Source organism: Neomonachus schauinslandi, chromosome 12 (genome assembly GCF_002201575.2).
Source record: "Neomonachus schauinslandi chromosome 12, ASM220157v2, whole genome shotgun sequence".
NCBI lineage: Eukaryota > Metazoa > Chordata > Mammalia > Carnivora > Phocidae > Neomonachus > Neomonachus schauinslandi.
Window position 1 is genome coordinate 1,028,843 of NC_058414.1, and position 23,187 is coordinate 1,052,029.

Genomic DNA, 23,187 nt, shown 5'->3' on the forward strand with positions numbered 1-23,187 from the left:
GCAGCCGCGTGGAGTGGGGTCCACGGCCACGAGGACTGCTTGGGCCGTCCTGCAGTCGGGGTCCTCACGGACCCTCTCCCGGTGTTTCTGCCCCTGTGTCTTCCAAAACAGGGGTTAGTGGGTCTTGGGCTGTGGCCTTGAGCCTGGAGACGCCAGGGTAGCTGGGCGGCTGTCAGAGTCCGTTGGCACTCATTCAGCTCCGCCCTGGATTGCACACGGGAAACGGAGACCCGGAGAGGGCAGAGGTTGGCCTGGTCACCTTGCTGGGCTGATGGGACATCCCTAGAAATCAGGGACCGCCCTGCTCACGTGCGCTCCCCACGCGGAGCGGCGCCTTTGCCCATCTGAGGTTCTGAGAGCCAAAGCCTCTGGATGCTCTCCTCAGCAGCCCCTGTGTGTGTGTCCTGGGCATACATTCTGGACAGAAGACCCCAAGCTCTTTATTTCGTCCTTAAAGCCCCTTGTTTTCTTTCAGGATTTCTAACTCAGATGTTTTAAGGGACCCAGGCACCCCCGAGTCTCTGGTGGTTTGGGCCAGACTGCCCGGTGGTCAGGGCATGGCCGGAAGCGGTCTCTGACAGACTCTGTTGTACCAGCACCAGTGATGGGTCCTCAGGGATGGGGGTGAGGATCTGGGAGGGCTTTCCGGAGGCTGCATCTCAGCTGGGCCACGTCATATTAGGAACAAGGCGGGTGCACACGAATCCACCCCAAGTTCTGAAGTAGGAGGGAGATTTATCATTGAGCTCACGGGTGGCCTGCTATCCTGGGTGGGGTGGGGGGTCTGCATGTGGCTGGGCCGCAGGGCACCTTATGCTGGGAGGGGATGGAGGGTGGGTTGTCCAGTGGGCCGGCCCCGGGTGGCAGCCTGGCGACCCTGTGTGTCCGATGTTTCCTGGTCTCCCTTCTCCCTCGTGACAGACCTTCTAACCACGGGGCCTTGTGTCCTGGGCCACGGCTCAGCCTCCTGGCCCTCTGTGGTTGGGCTTTGCCGTGGGCGGGGGAGCCGCCTTGGACACACCTGCTGTGGGGGCCACCTGTGGACAGGCGGGGTCACATGGCTCAGCGCTCCCTCCCACGGAGCCTCGTTGCACTCCTGTCCCTTGGAGCCAATGGAGAGCCCGCTGTCGCTTCCGCAATGCCCTGCTTTAGCATTTTCTGTGATAATATAACTTCTGCCTGTTGGGGAAGAGCGGAACACACAGGAGACGGCATCGGAGGGCTTCAGCACGGCTGCTGTGTGTCCCCTTTGGTCTGACGTAGTGTGTTGTGTATCTCTGAGCGTGGCAGTGAGGCCTAGAGTTGGGGAAACCATGCGTGGCACCCTGTGGGTGCCCCCACATGATCGCTCGCACGGAGCTCCCTGCAGTGGGCGGCGTCCCCTGGGTGCTGTTGGGACTCATGCTGGCCCACGTTCCCCAGCCGCGGGCGGCCTGCCCACCTGGACCCGCCGCCTGATTTCGGCATCCACATGCTTGTCATCCCGTAAAGTCTACTCGAGGGTCATGTCTGGAGCTCGGGGTCAAACCCTGGCTGTTCCCAGGATGCCCCTGGCAGGTCGTCACGCTGGCCTCTGACCAGCAAGCGGGCACGAGCCCCCAACCGGGTCAGCGGGACACAGAGGGGATCGGAGGTCCCAGGCTCATGTCCCCCTGGGGGCTGCCCTAGGTGGGGAGGGGCAAGGGGCGGTGTGGACACAGCATGAGATGCCCAGTGGCCAGGGAGCTGGGGGGCCTGGCCCAGAGCAGCCCTGCCCACTTGGAGCCATGCTCGGGGATCGGGCTGACTAGGTCCGGAGAGCCCCGTGCTCCCGCCTGTGCAGACTCCCCTGCGTGCGCAAGCTCACGGGTATGGGCAAGGGCCCAGCCCCATGCCATGATGTGTCTGTTGCAGGTCGGTGGCGGAGGCCACGGAGGTGGATCTGAACATGCGTGTGGGGCTGCACACCGGCCGGGTCCTCTGCGGGGTCCTCGGCCTGCGCAAGTGGCAGTATGATGTGTGGTCCAACGACGTGACCCTCGCCAATGTCATGGAGGCCGCCGGCCTGCCCGGGTGAGTCAGGGCGAGGCAGTGTGCTCTGGGGTCCAGAGGACAGTGTGGGAGGGGCCTGCGCCGCTTCCCCAAACTCACGTGCTGGGAGCATGGGCCGGGCGGCCGCAAAGCAGACGACACCGGGTCCTGAGCAAACTCCACCTGCCCTGGGGGTCCTGGGGGAGCCACGGTGGGAGCCATGGCAGGAGCCACCTGCACGTCCCCCAGCTCCAGGCCTGCATCCCCTTCCCCTGCCGTCTGGGACCGTCACACGCATAGCTGGGCCTTTGGTCCTGCAGGACTGAGAGGCAACGGACGCTGGGCAGCCCCACCCCATCTGTGTCCGGGGAAGGGGCTTGTGGGGCTGACCGTGTCTGGGCCGGCCAGGCCACGCCTTGGCTGGGACCTGTGGTGGCATCCACTCCCACTCTGTGCTTGCACCCGAGACCCCTCTGCTGCCCCAGAGCCTGGAATGCTCCCCTCTGCTCCTGCTGATGCTCGGCCCGTCCCCGGTTCCGAGCCTTCCCCAGCAGCTCCCCCCTTGCTGGGCTCCCTCCCCCTCTTCTTCCCAGGTGACCGGAGCTGCCCGGTGACACAGGGAGCCCGAGTGCCCCTCCTGGACCTGCCCATGGGTGGGCCGCCAGCGCTGCCTCGGCAGGCCCTGGGCACCGTGGTGCTGCTGTCTTGCAGGAAGGTCCACATCACGAAGACGACCCTGGCGTGCTTGAACGGCGACTACGAGGTGGAGCCGGGGCACGGGCACGAGAGGAACAGTTTTCTGAAAGCTCACAACATCGAGACCTTCTTCATCGTGCCGTCACATCGGCGGAAGGTGGGCTCCGGGACTGGGACGGGGTTCCCGCTCACCTGGCTTGGGCCAGGCCAGTCGGAGCCCGGGTCCTCTCGGGGGCTGGACTGTCCTGCATCCTCTGTGCCCACCACCTCCCTGGGCCTTTACCCCCCCCCCTTGCAAAACAGGCCAGGGATGGGGGAGCACTGAGCAAAGGGGTGCTGTGCATACAGGGGGCCTGTGACCATCGTGTGGGGCACTCAAAGTCACTGTGCTTAAGGAAACTGAGCTGGACATGATCAAGGGAGACCTAGTCTTTTCAGGGTTCAGGTGAGGGGTGGAGGGCCTGGGGAAGGGCTCGGGGCACACATGAGGGGTACAGGGCATGGGGAAGGGCTCAGGGCGCAAGTGAGGGGCACAGGGTGCAGGTGAGGGGTTCAGGGCACAGGTGAGGGGCGCAGGGCGCAGGTGAGGGGTTCAGGGCGCAGGTGAGGGGCTCAGGGCGCAGGTGAGGGGCGCAGGGCGCAGGTGAGGGGCTCAGGGCACAAGTGAGGGGCACAGGGTGCAGGTGAGGGGTTCAGGGCGCAGGGGAGGGGTTCAGGGAGCAGGGGAGGGCTTCAGGGCACAGGGGAGGGTCGCAGGGCGCAGGTGAGGGGCTCCGGGCACGGGTGGCCCCAGTACTCCTTCAGGACATAAGCAGGTGGGATATGAGGGAGAGCTTCAAGCTTCTCTGTTCTGTGTGTCCATGGATCGGGACTGTGCAGTCCCTTGTGATCTGGGGACCGTGGCTGCTGGGGGCTCCAGGGCAGGACAGGCTGGGCTCAGTGAGCTCACTCCTGAAGAACGGGAGAGAGGGTATGGCAGGTGTCGGTGGGCTTGGAGGAGGGCCGGGTGAGGGGTTGGCGCTGGACCCCAGGACAGCAAGGGCCACCCATGTGGGAGTGGAGGGTGGGGTAAGAAGGGCAGGGACCCCAGGGGTTGGTGGGTGGTGGTCCTCAGCCAGCTGCTGGCCCAGCCAGTAACGTCCAGGCTCCAGGGTCCCTACCTGGCCTGGCCCCAAATCTTCCCACGGCTTCTCCCCAGGACTTAGGCCTTGCTCTGGTTTTCAGAGGCCCCAGGGTAGCTGCGAGCTGTGTGCTGTGGGCCCGGCTTGCTGGTTCCATCCACGTCTGTTTGGCCTTGAGCACACGGTCCCCATGACCTCCCTGTCCCCGTCAGGTGCCCGCTCCCAGCTCGGGGGCACGGGGGGCAGCATGGGTCTGCTGACGGGTGTCTCCGTGCCGGCTGTCGGCACAGATATTTCCAGGGCTGATCCTCTCCGACATAAAGCCTGCCAAGAGGATGAAGTTCAAGACCGTGTGTTACCTGCTGGTTCAGCTCATGCACTGTCGGAAGATGTTCAAGGCGGAGATCCCCTTCTCCAATGTCATGACCTGTGAGGATGATGACAAGGTAGGAGGGCCACCTCCCCGCCCTGGGAAGCCTGGCCCTGCATGCTTTCTAACCATGTAAATGCTGTTCAGAGCCAGGCTGCTTTTGCTTTCCTGAAAAAATCTTGCTATCATCTTGCATTTTTTTTTTTGCAATTTGGCCTTCCACATGTTTGTGGGTCAATGCTTGCCCAGACCCCCAGCAGCTGTCTGAACCTTCCCTGAGGATATTCATGCTCATCAGATGCTCTGTCGCGAGGTCTGGAACCTCAGCCATGGCTTGCGAGCCCGGGTGCCGTCAGGCAGGCTTGTCTCTGGCCGCCCCCACCCCCCGGTTCTCCTGCTGTGCACCTGTTCACTCCCTTCCTGTTCAAAGTCATCCAGTCCATGGAAGGTGGCCTCCTGGAGGTGCCTGCCTCGTGGCCTGGCTGCCAGGATTTTCCACTTTTCCTCTTGGGTTGGTCAGAATTGTTTTTGGGTGTTCTGGTCTTCTGCTGGGTTTGGGAGTGGTGCTGCTCTATGGGGGTCCCAGCATCCCCTTCAACCACATGGGCCTCGCATCTCGGGGGGCAGAGACCCCAGTCGTCTGGGGCAGGGGTCGCGTCCCAGGAGGCTGGGACAAGCCTGGAGTGCCGCCCCTTCCCCTCCTGTGTCCTCATGTCCTGGGGCCCCCAGCCCAGCGTGGCTCCGTCCTGTGACTCATGTCCGGTTCCTGAGACCGCTGTCTGCTCACTCCTGTTTTCCCTGCCATTCCGGGTTTTGTGCCCTGGCAAGGAATTCCATCCCTGCAGTTCTGGGGGCTTTTCAGGAAGAAGCAAGAATCTGCTGGTGCTCCTGGGGATTCTTGCCTCACAGGTTTTTTGTGGTTTTGACTGTGAGCTCACATTTGTGAGAATTTTGCTGGAAATTCTTTAAGAGCGGTGCTGATGTGGGTTCTATCAAGATTGGCCTTCCCCTCGGCCAGGTACCCAGGGGCTTCACGTGCTTGCCCAGTGGATTTTAGATGTCTCAGCTGGGCAGACGTGTGCAGATGTGTTCCCGGGGGTCCCCTCAGGGCAGAGCCAGGTTTAAGACTGTCCCCCGTGTAAGGGCTCCCCATGTGAGTGTTTGCTGAAGGGGCCGCTGGGGGCGTGGGCCCCCGCTAGAGCTTTGACCTCACTGCCCACCGTGCTCAGGCCCCGTGTTGCTGCGGTTGGCTCGTGAGGGATGACAGGCTCTCCAAGCTCTCCAGGTCTCAGAGGGCAGCGACGCATCAGCCACCTGCCCGGCCTGGGTTCCCGCGTCGGATGTCCTCTGGTGTCTTCCCTTTCTTACCAGCTTCCTGTGCATTTGAAAGTGTGTGTGTGTGCATGAGGGTGGGTGCACATGTGTGTATAAGTGTTGCATGTTTGTGTGCATGCATGGATGAGTGTGCACACGTGTGTGCATGCATGTGTGTATGAGTGTGCACACGAGTATGTGCATGCAAGCATGTGTACATGTGTATGAGTGTGCACACGAGTGTGCATGCAGGCATGTGCACGCATGTGTGTATGAGTGTGCATGTATGAATGTGCACACGAGTGTGCATGCAAGCCTGTGTGTATGAGTGTGCACACGAGTGTGTGTGCGTGCAGGCATGTGTGTGCATGTGTGTATAAGTGCGCGCACAAGTGTGTGTGCATGCAGGCATGTGCGTGCATGTGTGTATGAGTGCACACGAGTGTGTGCGTGCAGGCATGTGTGTGCATGTGTGTATGAGTGTGCACACGAGTGTGTGTGCGTGCAGGCATATGTGTGCATGTGTGTATGAGTGTGCGCATGATTGTGCACGTGCGTGTGTGCATGTATGTGTTCATGCATGCATGCACGTGTGTGTGCATGCATGAGTGTATGAGTGTGTGCGATGCATGCACGTGTGTGTGTGTGGGGGGAGATTCCTCACCCCCGTCCTCTTCCTTCTGCCCCTCCTTGAACCACAGAGCCATGCTGGGTTTCTTCCGGTCTCCCACATCCTGAATCCTGGCCCAGCCCCGGACACCCCAAATCTCTAGAGTCACAGGTCAGGCTCTGCCCACGTTGAGACTCTGGTCCTTCATGTGTGTGTGCTGGGGACAGTGGGTCCTGGCCCTCCAGCCTCCCTCCTTGGGGGCCACTTGCTGCCTCACGCTATACCCGGTGCCTAAGTGCTGCGTGCGGGCGTGCACCCTTGCCTTCGTCCCTGTCGCTGTGCCCGGCACCCCAGGTCCAAGGCCGAGCCCCCCAACCATCGTGTGGTTTCAGGGCTCCTCATCTGCGCCCAGCTCCCTGACCTTAGAGGGTCTGGCACCACTGGTGAGCTGCCTGCGAGTGTGTGGGACTCCTGCACCCCGAGCTTTGGCCCCACATCTGGTCCCTCCCCACCAGCCGGCACTTCCAGCCTCCGTGGCCCAGGCGGTTCCCCTGCCGGGGAGACAGAGGGGCAGGCAGGTAGCGGGCTGGGGAACCGCGGCTTCCCCTCATCACCATCTGCCTTGTGAGCGGTGGAAATAAGCCGCAACGTGCAGGATAGCAGTGTCTGCACCGTGGGAGGCCCCCAGCGGTTGAGACGGGGCAGTGACAGGCCGGTGGTCCCGAAGGATGGGGTGGAGAGGCGCAGAGGCAGGGCTGGCCTGCCAGTGAGGGCAGCTCGGGAGGTGGCCGTCGAGTGACCCGCGGGGCAGGCCCTTCCGCCTGTGGGTGCTGTCCCTAGGGCCCCCCCAGAGCCTGCGTCCCCTTCGGGATGAGGTCTCCCATTGGCCTTGTCTTCCCTCCTCTGCGTCCAGGCCTCACTCCCGTGCAGGCGCCCTCATGTGTGGCCAGGGTGGGCCCTGCGGACGGCACTGGGCTGGTCCGTCCCGCTGCGCACCTCGCATCACACGTGTGGATTTAACGGGTGTTGCGAGATGATCTACGAGTAGCTTGGTCGCTTGTTTTTGTCACTTGCCGGTACGGTGTCGCAAACGTTTCTCATATTAATAAACGTTCCTCCGAAATGTGATCTTTATGTCACCGTGTGCGTCTCCAGCCTGAGGAGAAACTGTGTGTTGATTCCAGGTCCGTTGACGATTAGGTCATTTACGATTTTTCGTTTTCCGGTCAGAGTGAGTAACTCAGAGCGTTTCTCTCATGGAAGTGCGTGGACGTCTGTGATCACGTCTGCAGGTCCCGGGTCGGCGGGAGCGGGCGTGCAGTCGGTGTCCACACAGCCCCCCCGCGCTGTGCCCAGCGCTCCGGTCCACGCACACCTCTGCTGTCCGGCTCCCGCCTCCTGACCAGCAACTTTTCCAAAATGTCGTTTCTACCATTTCTGTCTGAATTTAACAAAGATAACGTTTCAGCTCACGTTGAAACTCATCCTGGTAACGTCTTCCTCAGCTCAGCTCACGTCGTAGTCGTGACTCTGACCCTTCCTCCACCTTGTATTAACTGTTGCTGACGGGAGAGCCACACTCTTTCCTTCTGGCTGTTCACTGTGATGCTTTGGGTTAGAAGCGGCCGCCCCCATGAGCGAGTGTTTGTGCTTTTTGACAATGAGGAGTAGATGCTGAATTTCAGAAACTGCATTCAGTATCTACAGAGGTGACCCATCTGGTGGCTTTCTCCCCGACTCGCACGGTGACAGGTGCCTGGGACCCTCCGGCGTCTCTGGGACACTGAGTAGCTGCTCCTCGCTGTCTGAGCCGCCGCGTCAGGATGCCCGAGCTGGGCATCGGGGCTCGTCTTGTGCTCTCTGCCTGGGACAGCACCGGCTCCTCTCTCTGCCGCCACAGCCACACGTGGGCCCCTCTCTTGTGGCTTTCAGTTGTTGCCAGAGGGGATATTGCAAGCCCTGAGGCTGCCGGCTGCCCTGGGCGGGTCTGTGTCTCTCAGCCCCAGATGGGTCAGCCCAGGACCCAGTCTCCATCAGCCGCTCACCTCTGTGCACCGGCTCAGGCAGGCGCTCCCTGACCGTGGTCGGGTCTCAGGCCAGGTCTGCCATCTGGTGACAGCATGCACGGGGCCAGGAAAGCAAGGCTGAGTGTGGCGTCTTTCCTTCTCAGGCCCCAGCAAGGACTGTTTCAAGCATGGGCATGGAGTCTCTCACCTGGGACTGTCATCGACGGCCCGGGCCCAGAGCTCTGTGCCCCCAGCACCTCCTCCCTTCCTGTGTGTCCGGCCCGTTCCAGTAAGAGGTTCTGCTCCTCCTCGCTCCCAGTGGCCTGTGTCCATGGGGCACATTAAACCCAGAGGCGTCAGCACGGCGATTCAGCCAACGTACCCACACTTCCCGAGTCCCGGTGAGCGGGGGGACATCGCAGAGACCCTATGATGTTACCAGTGAGAGAGACGTTGGCACCTCTATTACAAACCGTCACAGTTTTGAAGAGCAGAGCAGATTCCTGATAAATGTGAGGAGAGAAAACCCAGGCAGGAATGGAAATCTGTATGCCCTTTGGGGCGTCCCTGCAGCATGGGGGTCGACTGCAGGGCCCTGAATGGGCCGGGGAGAGCGTATAGGGAGGGAGACTGGGGTGCAGGCTGGGAGGCAGCAGCCGCTTGCTGACCACAGCCCGGAGGGGCCAGCGCCAGGCAGGGCCACATCTCACCAGGTGCTGTTCCGAGCTTGTGTGTCTTGGGTGGGAGATGCTTTTGCTCGTCTTTGCTGCTCACCTGCCTCAGGGAGCGGGGTGTCCAAGCTGAGCCCCAGAGAGCACACTCCTGCCCAGCCCCACCCAGATGAGGCCGTCACTGGGCACTGCTGTCCTTCCTGTCCCCCAGCTCACCACCCGTCTCTCCCGGCAACCGCATCCCATGGCAGGGAGCGGTCAACTGGGAGTGGAGGGGCAGACGGGCCCCAGCCCCCAAGGATGTCAATTTACACACGTGTGTGCTCAGGGGTCCTGCTAGTCAGTAGCAGGCTTGGTGGCATTGAAGAAAACCCCAATTGTGGTGACTTGAACGAAAGGTTTCTTATGGTTAAAGTAAACCTGGATATCGGGCAGGACGGAGCTAATGTGGCGGCTTCACGATCATCTTGAACCATACCTCTTCTATGATGCTATTCTGGCTTGCCTGCTATCACCTCATGGCCCAAGATAGATGCTGGGGCTCCAGTCATTGCGTCCACATTCCAGCTGGCAGATGGAGGGGGCAGGCGAGTACATTTCAGCCCCCAAGCCGGCTTTCCTAGGTGAGGCCTGCCTGCCCAGGCCAGTTCCTCCATGTGCCCACAAGCCCTGCCGGCGACCAGAGCAGGTCACCTCTCTTGCCCTGGGTCAGTGAGCAGATGGATCGATGGCCACCGGCCTCCCAGGAGCCCGCCCCGCAGTCTGGCTCATCTTCCCAGCTTGTGTGAGCAGCCCATAGTTCCCGGCGTGTCTGCCTCGCCTGGGCCTCCACGTGGACTGGGGCTCCAACTGACCCCCTCTGGCAGCACGGGGAGACCTGCTTACTGTCTCCACTGAGGACAGGGAGAGCCAGCTCGAGGACTCGGTCTGGGCCAGCGTGCTTCCAGCTCTTCACAAGCATGAGCGTTCTGCGTCTTTTGAGAACTCCCCTCGGGGGCCACCTTTGTTCTCGTGTTACAGACCAGGAAGCTGGAGCACAGAGAGGTTAAGCAGCTCACTCAGGGTTGCACAGCTGCTGGTTTTCAGGTCTCTGCACTGAAGCCACCAGCCTTCCCTTTGGCAGGTCCAGAAAGAGGCTCGGGCAGCCAAGTTCCACAGCAAAATGAGCAACAAGTTTTCTCCTAAACTTGATTTTGATTCAGTTTCCAAGGAAATACATGTTTGTTGTGGAAAGTCGAGAAAAGTGTGAAAAAGAGGGAGACTGGGATCCCGGCCCCAGGAGGTCACATTTCCATCCTGTCCCATTGAAGGAGTCACTGCCCAGGGTCCCCCGCGTGCCCAGGATGGTGCCGCCCCCCCAAGAAGTCAGCCCTGCCCCCCTCTTGGCCTCTGCAGACCCGGGGCTGGTGGGCAGACAGGTGCTCCTCCTGGGATAACTGAGCGCTGTGGCAGAGATCCAGGGGCCGTGGTGCCCACCGGCCTTTCCCTGCACGCCGATGCTCACAGGAGCTGATCTGGTGTCACGGGAGGTGGCAGGGTGCGAGTGTTTTTATCGTGTACAAATGCTTTAGGTCCCAGGGGAGGGCGCATTCGTGGGAGTGCATCAGGGGTTTGCCGGCCCTGCGGACCCTGCATACAGGTGGGTCTTCCTGCGCTTATTCTCGGGCCCGGGGAGGCCGGGGCTGTGGAAATGGAAGGAGCACGTTCACAGGCGGGTGGTTGCGTGGGAGCGATCTGCAGGCTGCCCCGCAGAAGGTCAGTGGCTTGTTTCCAAGCAGGGACTGTGCGTGGCGGCTTTCTGTCCATACCTGTTAAGGTTTCTGCAGCTTTCTGGAGGTGGGGGTGATGCGCTGCTCCGACCGCACACGCGTCCACCGCGGAACCAAGCAGCGTGCCCAGAGAGGCCTGGGGGCCCCCAGTGGCCTCCCCCGTGGTCACAGCTCGCCCGGCGACCCCACGGACCCAAACAAGGGAATGAGCTTTGGTGGTTGGGGTGTGTGTGGCTCTGGCCTGCTTCCTCCCGGCAGCCACACTCGGCTCCGGGGCAGTTCCTTCACGGCCACAGTCCCCCTTCTGCTGGGGTCACACAGCCGCCCTCCCCAAAGCCCAGCTGCACTGACTACTCTGTGTCCCGTGACTCACACTTGAGGGTGTTGTATACGCCCTGCGACCTTGGCTCTCTCTTCAGTCTCCGCGCAAAGCCCGGGGGTCCCTCCAGGCTGTTCCTGCGTCAGTAGCTCGAGCCTTGCCGTGGCCACGGGCGTTCCACGGTGTGGAGGGACCACCGTTTGCGTGGCCTGTTGAAGGACCTTTTGGTTGTTTCCAGCTCTGACTGTTGCAAATAAAATTGCAGTCAGCGTTCATGTTCAGAGTTTGGTGGGGACATAACTGCTTATTTGCTGGGAGAGACGCCCGACTGTGCCATGGATGGGTCTTGGTTTTTTGTTTTTGTTTTTTAAGAAACCGCCAAACGGTTTGTGGAGTGACTGTCCCGTTTCACATTCCCAGCAGCCACGTGGGAGAGATCGGGCTTCTCTGTGTCCTCACCAGCCCATGGTGCCGTCACTGTTTTTAGAACATTTTGACTGTTCTAATAAGTGTGTAATGACACCTCATGATTTTATTTGGCATTTTCTGATGCTAATCATGCCGATCGTCGTTTCAAGTCCTTATTTTCTTTTTTTTTATTCTTATGTTAATCCCCATACATTACATCATTAGTTTTATTTATTTATTTATTTTTTAATATTTTATTTATTTATTCATGAGAGACAGAGAGAGAGAGAGAGGCAGAGGGAGAAGCAGGCTCCCAAGGAGCAGGGAGCCCGATGCGGGACTCGATCCCAGGACCCTGGGATCATGACCCGAGCTGAAGGCAGACGCTTAACCATCTGAGCCACCCAGGCGCCCCACATCATTAGTTTTAGATGTAGTGTTCCATGATTCATTGTTTGTGCATAACACCCAGTGCTCCATGCAGAATGTGCCCTCCTCAATACCCACCACCAGGCTAACCCATCCCCCCACCCCCCTCCCCTCTAGAACCCTCAGTTTGTTTTTCAGAGTCCATCGTCTCTCATGGTTCGTCTACCCTCCGATTTCCCCCGCTTCATTCTTCCCCTCCCGCTACCTTCTTCTTCTTCTTTTTTTTTCTTAACATATATTGCATTATTTGTTTCAGAGGTACAGATCTGAGATTCAACAGTCTTGCACAATTCACAGCGCTTACCGGAGCACATACCCTCCCCAGTGTCTATCACCCAGTCACCCCATCCCTCCCACCCTACCCCCCACTCCAGCAACCCTCAGTTTGTTTCCCGCAATTAAGAATTCCTCATATCAGTGAGATCATATGATACATGTCTTTCTCTGTTTGACTTATTTCGCTCAACATAATACCCTCCAGTTCTATCCACGTCGTTGCAAATGGCAAGATCTCATTCCTTTTGATGGCTGCATAATATTCCATTGTGTATATATATCACATCTTCTTTATCCATTCATCTGTCGATGGACATCTTGGCTCTTTCCACAGTTTGGCTATTGTGGACATTGCTGCTATAAACATCGGGGTGCATGTACCCTTTCGGATCCCTACTTTTGTATCTTTGGGGTAAATACCCAGTAGTGCAATTGCTGGATCCTATGGTAGCTCTATTTTCAACTTTTTGAGGAACCTCCATACTGTTTTCCAGAGTGGCTGCACCAGCTTGCATTCCCACCAACAGTGTAGGAGGGTTCCCCTTTCTCCGCATCCCCGCCAACATCTGTCGTTTCCTGACTTGTTAATTTTAGCCATTCTGACTGGTGTGAGGTGGTATCTCATTGAGGTTTTGATTTGGATTTCCCTGATGCCGAGCGATATTGAGCACTTTTTCATGTGTCTGTTGGCCATTTGGATGTCTTCTTTGGAAAAATGTCTGTTCATGTCTTCTGCCCATTTCTTGATTGGATTCTTTGTTCTTTGGGTGTTGAGTTTGATGAGTTCTTTATAGATTTTGGATACTAGCCCTTTATCTGATATGTCATTTGCAAATATCTTCTCCCATTCTGTCGGTTGTCTTTTGGTTTTGTTGACTGTTTCCTTTGCTTTGCAAAAGCTTTTTATCTTGATGAAGTCCCAATAGTTCATTTTTGCCCCTGCTTCCTTTGCCTTTGGCGATGTTTCTAGGAAGAAGTTGCTTCGGCTGAGGTCAAAGAGGTTGCTGCCTGTGTTCTCCTTTAGGATTTTGATGGACTCCTGTCTCACATTGAGGTCTTTCAACCATTTGGAGTCTATTTTTGTGTGTGGTGTAAGGAAATGGTCCAGTTTCATTCTTCTGCATGTGGCTGTCCAATTTTCCCAACACCATTTGTTGAAGAGACTGTCTTTATTCCATTGGACATTCTTTCCTGCTTTGTCAAAGATGAGTTGACCATAGAGTTGAGGGTCCATTTCTGGGCTCTCTATTCTGTTCCCTTGATCTATGTGTCTGTTTTTGTGCCAGTACCATGCTGTCTTGATGATGACAGCTTTGTAATAGAGCTGGAAGTCCGGAATTGTGATGCCGCCGGCTTTGCTTTTCTTTTTCAACATTCCTCTGGCTATGCGGGGTCTTTTCTGGTTCCATACAAATTTTAGGATTATTTGTTCCATTTCTTTGAAAAAAGTGGATGGTATTTTGATGGGGATTGCATTGAATGTGTAGATTGCTCTAGGTAGCATTGATATCTTCACAATATTTGTTCTTCCAATCCATGAGCATGGAACGTTTTTCCATTTCTTTGTGTCTTCCTGAATTTCTTTCATGAGTATTTTATAGTTTTCTGAGTACAGATCCTTTGTCTCTTTGGTTAGATTTATGCCTAGGTATCTTATGGTTTTGGGTGCAATTGTAAATGGGATCGACTCCTTAATTTCTCTTTCTTCTTCTTGTTGTTGGTGTATAAGAATGCCACTGACTTCTGTGCATTGATTTTATATCCTGCCACTTTACTGAATTCCTGTATGAGTTCTAGCAGTTTTGGGGTGGAGTCTTTGGGGTTTTCCACATAAAGTATCATATCATCTGCAAAGAGTGAGAGTTTGACTTCTTCTTTGCCGATTTGGATGCCTTTGATTTCTTTTTGTTGTCTGATTGCTGTGGCTAGGACTTCCAATACTATGTTGAATAGCAGTGGTGATAGTGGACATCCCTGCTGCGTTCCTGACCTTAGGGGGAAAGCTCTCAGTTTTTCCCCATTGAGAATGATATTCGTTGTGGGTTTTTCATAGATGGCTTTTATGATATTGAGGTATGTACCCTCTATGCCTATACTCTGAAGAGTTTTGATCAAGAAAGGATGCTGTACTTTGTCAAATGCTTTTTCTGCATCTATTGAGAGGATCATATGATTCTTGTTCTTTCTTTTGTTAATGTATTGTATCACGTTGATTGATTTGCGGATGTTGAACCAACCTTGCAGCCCAGGGATAAATCCCACTTGGTCGTGGTGAATAATCCTTTTAATGTACTGTTGGATCCTATTGGCTAATATTTTGGTGAGAATTTTTACATCCATGTTCATCAGGGATATTGGTCTGTAGTTCTCCTTTTTGATGGGGTCTTTGTCTGGTTTGGGGATCAAGGTAATGCTGGCCTCATAAAATGAGTTCGGAAGTTTTCCTTCCATTTCTATTTTTTGGAACAGTTTCAGAAGAATAGGTATTAATTCTTCTTGGAATGTTTGGTAGAATTCCCCTGGGAAGCCATCTGGCCCTGGGCTTTTGTTTTTTGGGAGATATTTGATGACTGCTTCAATTTCCTTAGTGGTTATAGGTCTGTTCAGGTTTTCTATTTCTTCCTGGTTCAGTTTTGGTAGTTGATCCATCTCTAGGAATGCATCCATTTCTTCCAGGTTATCTAATTTGCTGGCATAGAGTTGCTCATAATATGTTCTTATAATTGTTTGTATTTCTTTGGTGTTGGTTGTGATCTCTCCTCTTTCATTCATGATTTTGTTGATTTGGGTCATTTCTCTTTTCTTTTTGATAAGTCTGGCCAGGGGTTTTTCCATCTTGTTAATTCTTTCAAAGAACCAGCTCCTAGTTTCGTTGATCTGTTCTACTGTTCTTTTAGTTTCTATTTCATTGATTTCTGCTCTGATCTTTATTATTTCTCTTCTCCTGCTGGGTTTAGGCTTTATTTGCTGTTCTTTCTCCGGCTCCTTTAGGTGGAGGGTTAGGTTGTGTACTTGAGACCTTTCTTGTTTCTTGAGAAAGGCTTGTATTGCTATATACTTTACTCTTAGGACTGCCTTTGCTGCATCCCAAAGATTTTGAAGAGTTGTGTTTTCATTTTCATTGGTTTCCATGAATTTTTTTAATTCTTCTTTAATTTCCTGGTTGACCCATTCATTCTTCAGTAGGATGCTCTTTAGCCTCCATGTATTTGAGTTCTTTCCAACTTTCCTCTTGTGATTGAGTTCTAGTTTCAAAGCATTGTGGTCTGAAAATAGGCAGGGAATGATCCCAATCTTTTGGTACCGGATGAGACCTGATTTATGACCTAGGATGTGATCTATTCTGGAGAATGTTCCATGGGCACTAGAGAAGAATGTATAGTCCGTTGCTTTGGGATGGAATGTTCTGAATATGTCTGTGAAGTCCATTTGGTCCAGTGTGTCATTTAAAGTCTTTATTTCCTTGTTGATCTTTTGCTTAGACGGTCTGTCCATTTCAGTGAGGGGGGTGTTAAAGTCCCCCACTATTATTGTATCATTGTCAATGTGTTTCTTTGCTTTTGTTATTAATTGCCTTATATAATTGGCTGCTCCCATGTTAGGGGCATAGATATTTACAATTGTTAGATCTTCTTGTTGGATAGACCCTTTAAGTAGGATATAATGTCCTTCCTCATCTCTTATTACAGTCTTTGGTTTAAAATCTAATTTGTCTGATATAAGGATTGCCACCCCAGCTTTCTTTTGGTGTCCATTAGCATGGTAAATGGTTTTCCACCCCCTCACTTTCAATCTGGGGGTGTCTTTGGTTCTAAAATGAGTCTCTTGCAGACAGCATATAGATGGGTCTTGTTTTTTAATCCAGTCTGATAGCCTGTGTCTTTTGATTGGGGCATTTAGCCCATTGACATTCAGGGTAACTATTGAAAGATAGGAATTTAGTGCCATTGTATTGCCTGTAAGGTGACTGTTACCGTATATTGTCTGTGTTCCTTTCTGGTCTATGTTGCTTTTAGGCTCTCTCTTTGCTTAGAGGACCCCTTTCAAGATTTCTTGTAGGGCTGGTTTTGTGTTTGCAAATTCCTTTAGTTTTTGTTTGTCCTGGAAGCTTTTTATCTCTCCTTCAATTTTCAATGACAGCCTAGCTGGATAGAGTATTCTTGGCTGCATATTTTTCTCATTTAGTGCTCTGAATATATCCTGCCAGTCCTTTCTGGCCTGCCAGGTCTCTGTGGATAGATCTGTTGCCAATCTAATGTTTCTACCATTGTAGGTTACATATCTCTTCTCCCAAGCTGCTCTCAGGATTTTCTCTTTGTGTATGAGACTCGTAAGTTTTACTATTAGATGTCGGGGTGTTGACCTATTTTTATTGATTTTGAGAGGGGTTCTCTGGGCTTCCTGGATTTTGATGCCTGTTTCTTTCCCCAAATTAGGGAAGTTCTCTGCTATAATTTGCTCCATTATACCTTCTGCCCCTCTCTCTCTTTCTTCTTCTTCTGGGATCCCAATTATTCTAATGTTGTTTCGTCTTATGGTATCGCTTATCTCTCGAAATCTGCCCTCGTGATCCAGTAGTTGTTTCTCTCTCTTTTTCTCAGTTTCTTTATTTTCCATCATTTGGTCTTCTATATTACTGATTCCCCCTCTGCCTCATTTATCCTAGCAGTTAGCGCCCCCATTTTTGATTGCACCTCATTAATAGCCTTTTTGATTTCTACTTGATTAGATTTTAGCTCTTTTACTTCTCCAGAAAGGGTTTCTCTAATAACTTCCATATTTTTTTCAAGCCCAGCTAGTATCTTTAGTGTGATGATTCTGAACTCTAGGTCTGACATCGTACTAATGTCCGTATTGAGTAGGTCCCTGGCAGTCGGTACTACCTCTTGTTCTTTTTGTTGAGGTGATTTTTTCTGTCTTGTCATTTTGTGCAGAGGAGAATAGATTAATGAGAGAACAAAATGCTAGCAGAGTAACCACGTCCCCAGAAAATATACTCTAAACAAATCAGAAAAGACCTGAAGCAGTGGAAAAAGAAACGGAAAGAGAGAAAAAAGTAAAAGAAAAAAAAAAAGAAAAAGATAAAGATGAAAACAAACAAAATCAAACAAAACAAAACAATGACAACAAAAAAAACCAGAATGTGATCAAATATGATCAGGCTGGTATATAGATCAGTGCCACACACTAGATTTTGGGTGTATTTTGGTCTGTTAGAAGAAAGTGCCTCCCAAAATTTTAAAGAAAGAAAAACTTATATATGTACAAAAATAAGGGTTGATATGATGGAGGGATGGAATATGACTGTAAAGATGGAAATTATAAAAAATTTTATAAAAGGAATTGATAAGAAGTTGTTTGAAAAAAGAAAGAAGAGGATTTAAAAAAAGAAAAAAGAAAAAACGGAAGAGAATGTGATCAGGCAGGGGAGTAGAAAAATCCATATACTAGAGATTTAGGGTATATTTTAATCTGTTAGAAGAAACTATCTCAAAATTTTAAAGAGAGAACAACTTATATATATATATGCCAAAAATACGGGTAACTACTATGAAGGGATAGAATATGACTCTAAAAATGAAAAATAAAAATGAAAAATAAAAATGTTTTTTTAAAAAAGGGATTGATAAGATGTTGGTTCAAAAAGGGAAAAAGAAAAATTCAAAAAAAAAAACAGTTAAAAAAAATTAACCTTGAAAGACTAAAGAATCATGGTAAAAAAGCCATGAATTCTATGTGCAGTATTCCCCTAGCGCTGGAGTTCTGCCGTTCTCGTTGATCGGTAAACTTGGTCTTGGCTGGCTGTTCTCGCTGATCTTCTGGGGGAGGGGCCTGTTGCCGTGGTTCCCAAATGTCTTTGCCGGAGGCGGAATTGCCCCGCCCTTGCCCCCTCCCGGCTAAGTCATCTGCTCGGGTTTGCTCTCCGGGGCTTTTGTTCCCTGCGAGCTTTCCGTACAGCTTTGGAGGCGGAGAGTGAAAATGGCGGCCTCCCAATCTCCGCCCCGGAGGAGCCGAGGACTCGGGGCCCCGCTCCTCAGCGAGTCCCCAGAGAAAAGCCGTCAGTCACTCCCGTCTCCCCGGTCTCCGGCCGCACTCTGTGCTCACCTGGCCTGTGACCGCGCGTTTCTATCTCTGGCACCGTTTCTATCTTGGCGCACTCCCGCGCGGCTCCTCCCGGGGGAGGAAGGTGAGTCTCCCCGGACCTGCCACTTGTTGGGTCCCTGCTGGAGGAGCAGGGGCCCGACTGTGCCGCGGATCACGGTTGATGGCAACCCCGAGCTGAGAGCCCGCGTCTGGGCTCCGCCTCTGCAGCCGGCTTCCCTGCTCCGTTACCTGGGAGCTCTGCCACACTCAGGCACCCCCGGTCTTTCTGTGACCCTGAGGGTCCCGAGACTACACTGTCCCGGAGGGTTCCACACCCCGCTTAGCCACCAGAGTGACGTCCCTCAGCGGAGTCGACTTCTCAAAGTTCCGATTTTGTGCTCCGCGGCTCTGTCACTTGCCAGAAGCGGCCGACGGAGGCCCCTCCCCCGCCGTCTATCCTCCCGAATATCGCCTCGGATTCACTTCTCTGCACGTCCTACCTTCCAGAAAGTGGTTGCTTTTCTGATGAGAGAGTTGTTGCTCTTCTTTTCTTCGATCTCCTGTTGAGTTTGTAGGTGTTCAGAATGGTTTGATCCCTATCCAGCTGAATTCCTGAGAGGAGACGAAATCCAGGTCTCCTTCTCCTCCGCCATCTTGCTCCGCCCCCCCCAAGTCCTTATTTTCTGTCCACGTATTTTTCTCTTTTTTTTGGAAAAATGTCTGTCTTGCTTTCTAATCTGAGTGACTTCTTGGTACTGCTGACCTTTGAGAGTTCTTCAAATTCTGGATCTGATTCTTCTGTCAGATGTGTGGTTTGTACGTGTTTTCTCCCAGCATGTGGCTTGTCTTTCACAGGACAGATGTTTTAAATTTTGAAGATGTCCAATTTACTGATATTTTTTCCTTTATGAACTGTGTTTGGTTTTGGTGTTGCAAGAGATCTTTAAGTAGCCCAAACCCCAAAGATTTTCACCTTTCTTCTAAGAGTTTATACTTACATGTTTTATAGTTAAACCTGTGGTGTGTTTTGAGTTAATCTTTTTTTTTTTTTAAAGTTAACTTTCTTTTTTTTGTTTTTAAAGATTTTATTTATTTATTTGAGAGAGAGAATGAGATAGAGAGAGCATGAGAGTGGGGAGGGTCAGAGGGAGAAGCAGGCTCCCCGCCGAGCAGGGAGCCCAATGCGGGACTCGATCCCGGGACTCCAGGATCATGACCTGAGCCGAAGGCAGTCGCTTAACCAACTGAGCCACCCAGGCGCCCTTGAGTTAATCTTTTATAAGGTGTGAGGTTTAGGTCAAGATTTACTTTTTGGGGGGGCGCCTGGGTGGCTCAGATGGTTGAGCATCTGCCTTCAGGTCAGGTCATGATCCCAGGGTCCTGGGATTAAGCCCCACGTTGGGCTCCTTGCTCAGTGGGGAGTCTACTTCTTCCTCTGCCTCTCCCTCTGCTTGTACTCTCTCTGTCTCTCTCTCCCTCTCAAATGAATAAATAAAATCTTAAAAAAATAAAGATTTACTTTTTTTGCGTGTGGACGTCCGTTTGGTCCAGCGCCATTTGTGGAAACGACTATCCCTCTTCCATTGAATTGCTTTTGCATTTTAGTCAAAAATCATTGACATACTTGTGTGAGGCTGTTTCTGGGCTCTCTAGGGTGTTCTGTTCCTCTGGGAATACCCTACTGTCCTGATCAAAGGAGTTATACAATAAGTCTTAACATTGGGTTGAGTGATTTTAAGAAAAAGAATGAAGGGGGGGAAATTGGAGGGGGAGACGAACCATGAGAGACGACGGACTCTGTAAAACAAACAGGGTTCTAGAGGGGAGGGGTGTGGGAGGATGGGTTACCCTAGTGGTGGGTATTGAGGAGGGCACATTCTGCACGGAGCACTGGGTGTTATGCACAAACAATGAATCATGGATCACTACATCAAAAACTAATGATGTAATATATGGGGATTAACATAATAAAAAATTTAAAATTAAAATAAAAAAAAAGAAAAACGTCTTCTAATCCATGAGCATGGGTATCCCTCCTTGTATTGAGATCTTTGATTTCTTCCATCAGTATTATATAGTTTTCAGCATACAAGTTGTGTACGTGTTTTGTTAGAGTTGTACCTAGGACTTCATTTTTTCCCCCGTGATTATAAATGGCACTGAATTTTAACTTTGGTCTTCACATGCTGATTATTAGTTTAAGAAATACCTTTATTTATTTACTTATTTATTTTTAGAGAGAGAGCGCATGTGCGGGAGCAGGGGGAGGGGGAGAGGGAGAGAGAGAACCTCAAGCTGACTCTCCACTGAGCACGGAGCCTGACGCAGGGCTTGATCCCACGACCCTGAGGTCACAACCTGAGCCAAAACCAAGAGTCAGATGCCTAACTGACTGGCCACCCAGGCGCCCCAGTAAATACCCTTTTTATGTTTATCTTGTTTCCGGTGACCTTGTGGAATTCATTTGTTCTAGGGCTTTTCCTCCCCTTGGAATTTTCTATGTAGACCATCCTGTCATCTGCAAATAGGGCCAGTTTTAGTTCTTTCTTTCTAATATTTGCCTTTTATTTCCTTTTCTTGCCCTATTGCAGTGTTTGCAGTCTCTAGGACTGCTGAAAGTCAGGGGGAAAGCACTCCGTTTTTCACCAGAGACTATGACGCTAGCTATCGGTACTGTGTAGATCTTCACCAAGTTGGGGAATTTCCCCTCCCTCCCTAGTTTTCTGATCATGTTTATCAAGAATGTGTATTGGATTTTGTCAAATGCTTTCTCTGTATCAATTGACACAACCATGGGATTTGTTCATATGGTGTTAATATGGTGTAGGCATCGACGTACAAATATGTAAAAAGACTTGCATCTCTAGAAATGGTTATGGTGTATGCTGCTATTTATATACTGCTGAATTCTATTTGCTGACATTTTGTTAAAGATTTTAGCATCAGTAGTGAAAGAGATGGCCTGTGGTGTTCCTTTTTTTGTACTGTCTTGGTCTGATCTTGGTATCAGGATAATACTGACTTTATAAAGTACGTTGGAAGGTGTTACCTTTTCTATTTTCTGGAAGATATTGTATAGAATTGGTGTTAATTCTTATTTAAATGTTTAGTAGAATGTCTCCAGTGAAACTCTCTGGGCCTGGAGATTAATTTTTCAGGAGTTTTACGGTTATGAATTGACTTTCTTTAGTAATTACAGGGCTAATCTAATAATCTTTCATGTTGGGTGAGTTGTGGTTATGTGTTTTGAGTAGCTCTTTGATCTGAGTTGTCAAATCAATGTGTATAATTGTTCACAGAAATTCCTTGTTACCTTTTTGATGTCTGCAATGTCTGTAGTAGAATCACATTTCATTTCCGAGTTTGTTACCGCCTTTCTCTTTTTTTCTTTGTCATGCCTGCTAGAGATTTGTCCATTTTATTGATATTTTAAAAGAACCAATCTCTGTTTTATTGCCCTGTGCTGGGTACCGCCCCCATCCACACGGGGTGCCACATGAATGTCACGTGCCCCCATTTGCAGACGTGGGAGTCCCAGGCGGGGTAGCTGGGACTGCATCCAGCCCCGAACCCGGCCCCCCAGACTGCAGTGGGCCAGCATGCAGGCTGGAGGGAGCATGAGAGCTTCTTCTTCGATAAGTGGAGGATTTGCTAACATTTCTTTCTTTCCCCCGTGGCTGCAGCGGAGGGCGTTGAGAACTGCGTCGGAAAAACTCAGAAACCGCTCCTCCTTCTCTGCAAACGTCGTCTACACCACCCCGGGCACGCGCGTCAACAGGTACATCAGCCGCCTCCTGGAAGCCCGCCAGATGGAGCTGGAGATGGCGGACCTGGACTTTTTCACCCTGAAGTACAAGCAGGCTGAGCGTGAGCGCAAGGTAGGTGACCGGGACCTCCGGAGCGCAGAGAACCCCGGGGGCCCCTCGGCCGTGGCCCCCCGCCCTTACTCTTGTTGCCGCGGCTGTGGTTCCTGGTCCCGGGTGTCCCTGGGGGACCCCGCGTGGCTCCCAGTGGCTGCAGCCACTGATGGTGGGTCTCGGTGTCCCCTAGTACCACCAGCTGCAGGATGAGTATTTCACCAGTGCCGTCGTGCTCGCGCTCGTCCTGGCCGCCTTGTTCGGCCTCGTCTACCTTCTCATCATCCCGCAGTAAGTGTGGCGGGCCCCGCGGTCAGCGGTCGGGGGAGAAGGGCCGGGGGTTCCTTCCATGTCCGCTGGCATCTCCCCCATGGTCCCCAGCTCGTGGGGATGGTGCTGGCCACGGCCAGCTGTCCGCGGGCTCCAGGGAGCGGGGAGGGCAGGCCCCGGCGGCCCGCGTGTGGGGCACTCGCTCCCAGGTTCTCCGTTGTCGTGCAAACAACCCTAAGACACAGCCGATCCCAGCGTTTCCATCCACACACCGTGTACCCTTGACTCCAGGACGGATTTCGAGGGAGAAAATGCACATTGGTTTCTGGGTGTGCGTCATTTTCAGATGCGTCAAAATGAGGAAAAGCGGCCTCTGGAAAAGAAGAAAAGTGTAGTAATTGAATAATACTCAGTTATGCTAACTCAAAGTGAGCTTGCAGTGTTTGTTTTTGATGGGAAGATGCATTTTCCTTCCAGACAGACAGCTTTCTTGACAAGACCTCCCTAGCGGAGTTGTTCCCCTGTGAGTTTCCGGAGTTTCCAGAAAGCACAGGAAGCTGCCCCGTCCCCGGACACTGGGAACACGGTGACCACCTGATGGCCCTGTGTGGGGATTCAGCTTTTTCTACAGAAGCTGCTCTCAGATGACATCCAAGGGGAGGGCAGCATCCAGGGGCCTGTCCTTCAGGAGGGAGGACCTCGTGGCAGACCCAAGTGGATAGAAGTTGGGGTGGAGACAGGAAGGGACTTGGTGGAGAGGTCAGGCATTGGAATCGCAGGCTCTTCTTGGGCGCACCTTGCTGCGCCCAGCCCGCAGTGAGCCTGTGTCTTCTGTCCTAGGAGTGTGGTCGTCCTCCTGCTGCTGGTGTTCTGCATCTGCTTCCTGGTGGCCTGTGTCCTGTACCTGCACATCACCCGGGTCCAGGTGCGTGCGCGTGCGTGTGTGTCCCGTACCTGCGCATCCCCCGGGTCCAGGT

At 52.5% G+C, this 23,187-nt stretch overlaps 1 protein-coding gene across 1 annotated transcript in view; it reads left to right on the plus strand.

Moving 5' to 3' along the window:
• ADCY1 (adenylate cyclase 1) overlaps nucleotides 1-23,187 on the plus strand; it is a 102,655-nt gene that overhangs the window by 33,288 nt on the left and 46,180 nt on the right. Inside the window, exons 5-10 of the mRNA XM_044920111.1 lie at nucleotides 1,894-2,052; nucleotides 2,722-2,863; nucleotides 4,118-4,273; nucleotides 21,767-21,961; nucleotides 22,134-22,231; nucleotides 23,051-23,135. Coding sequence (XP_044776046.1) covers nucleotides 1,894-2,052; nucleotides 2,722-2,863; nucleotides 4,118-4,273; nucleotides 21,767-21,961; nucleotides 22,134-22,231; nucleotides 23,051-23,135 — 835 coding nt within the window. The remainder of the gene's footprint in view (nucleotides 1-1,893; nucleotides 2,053-2,721; nucleotides 2,864-4,117; nucleotides 4,274-21,766; nucleotides 21,962-22,133; nucleotides 22,232-23,050; nucleotides 23,136-23,187) is intronic.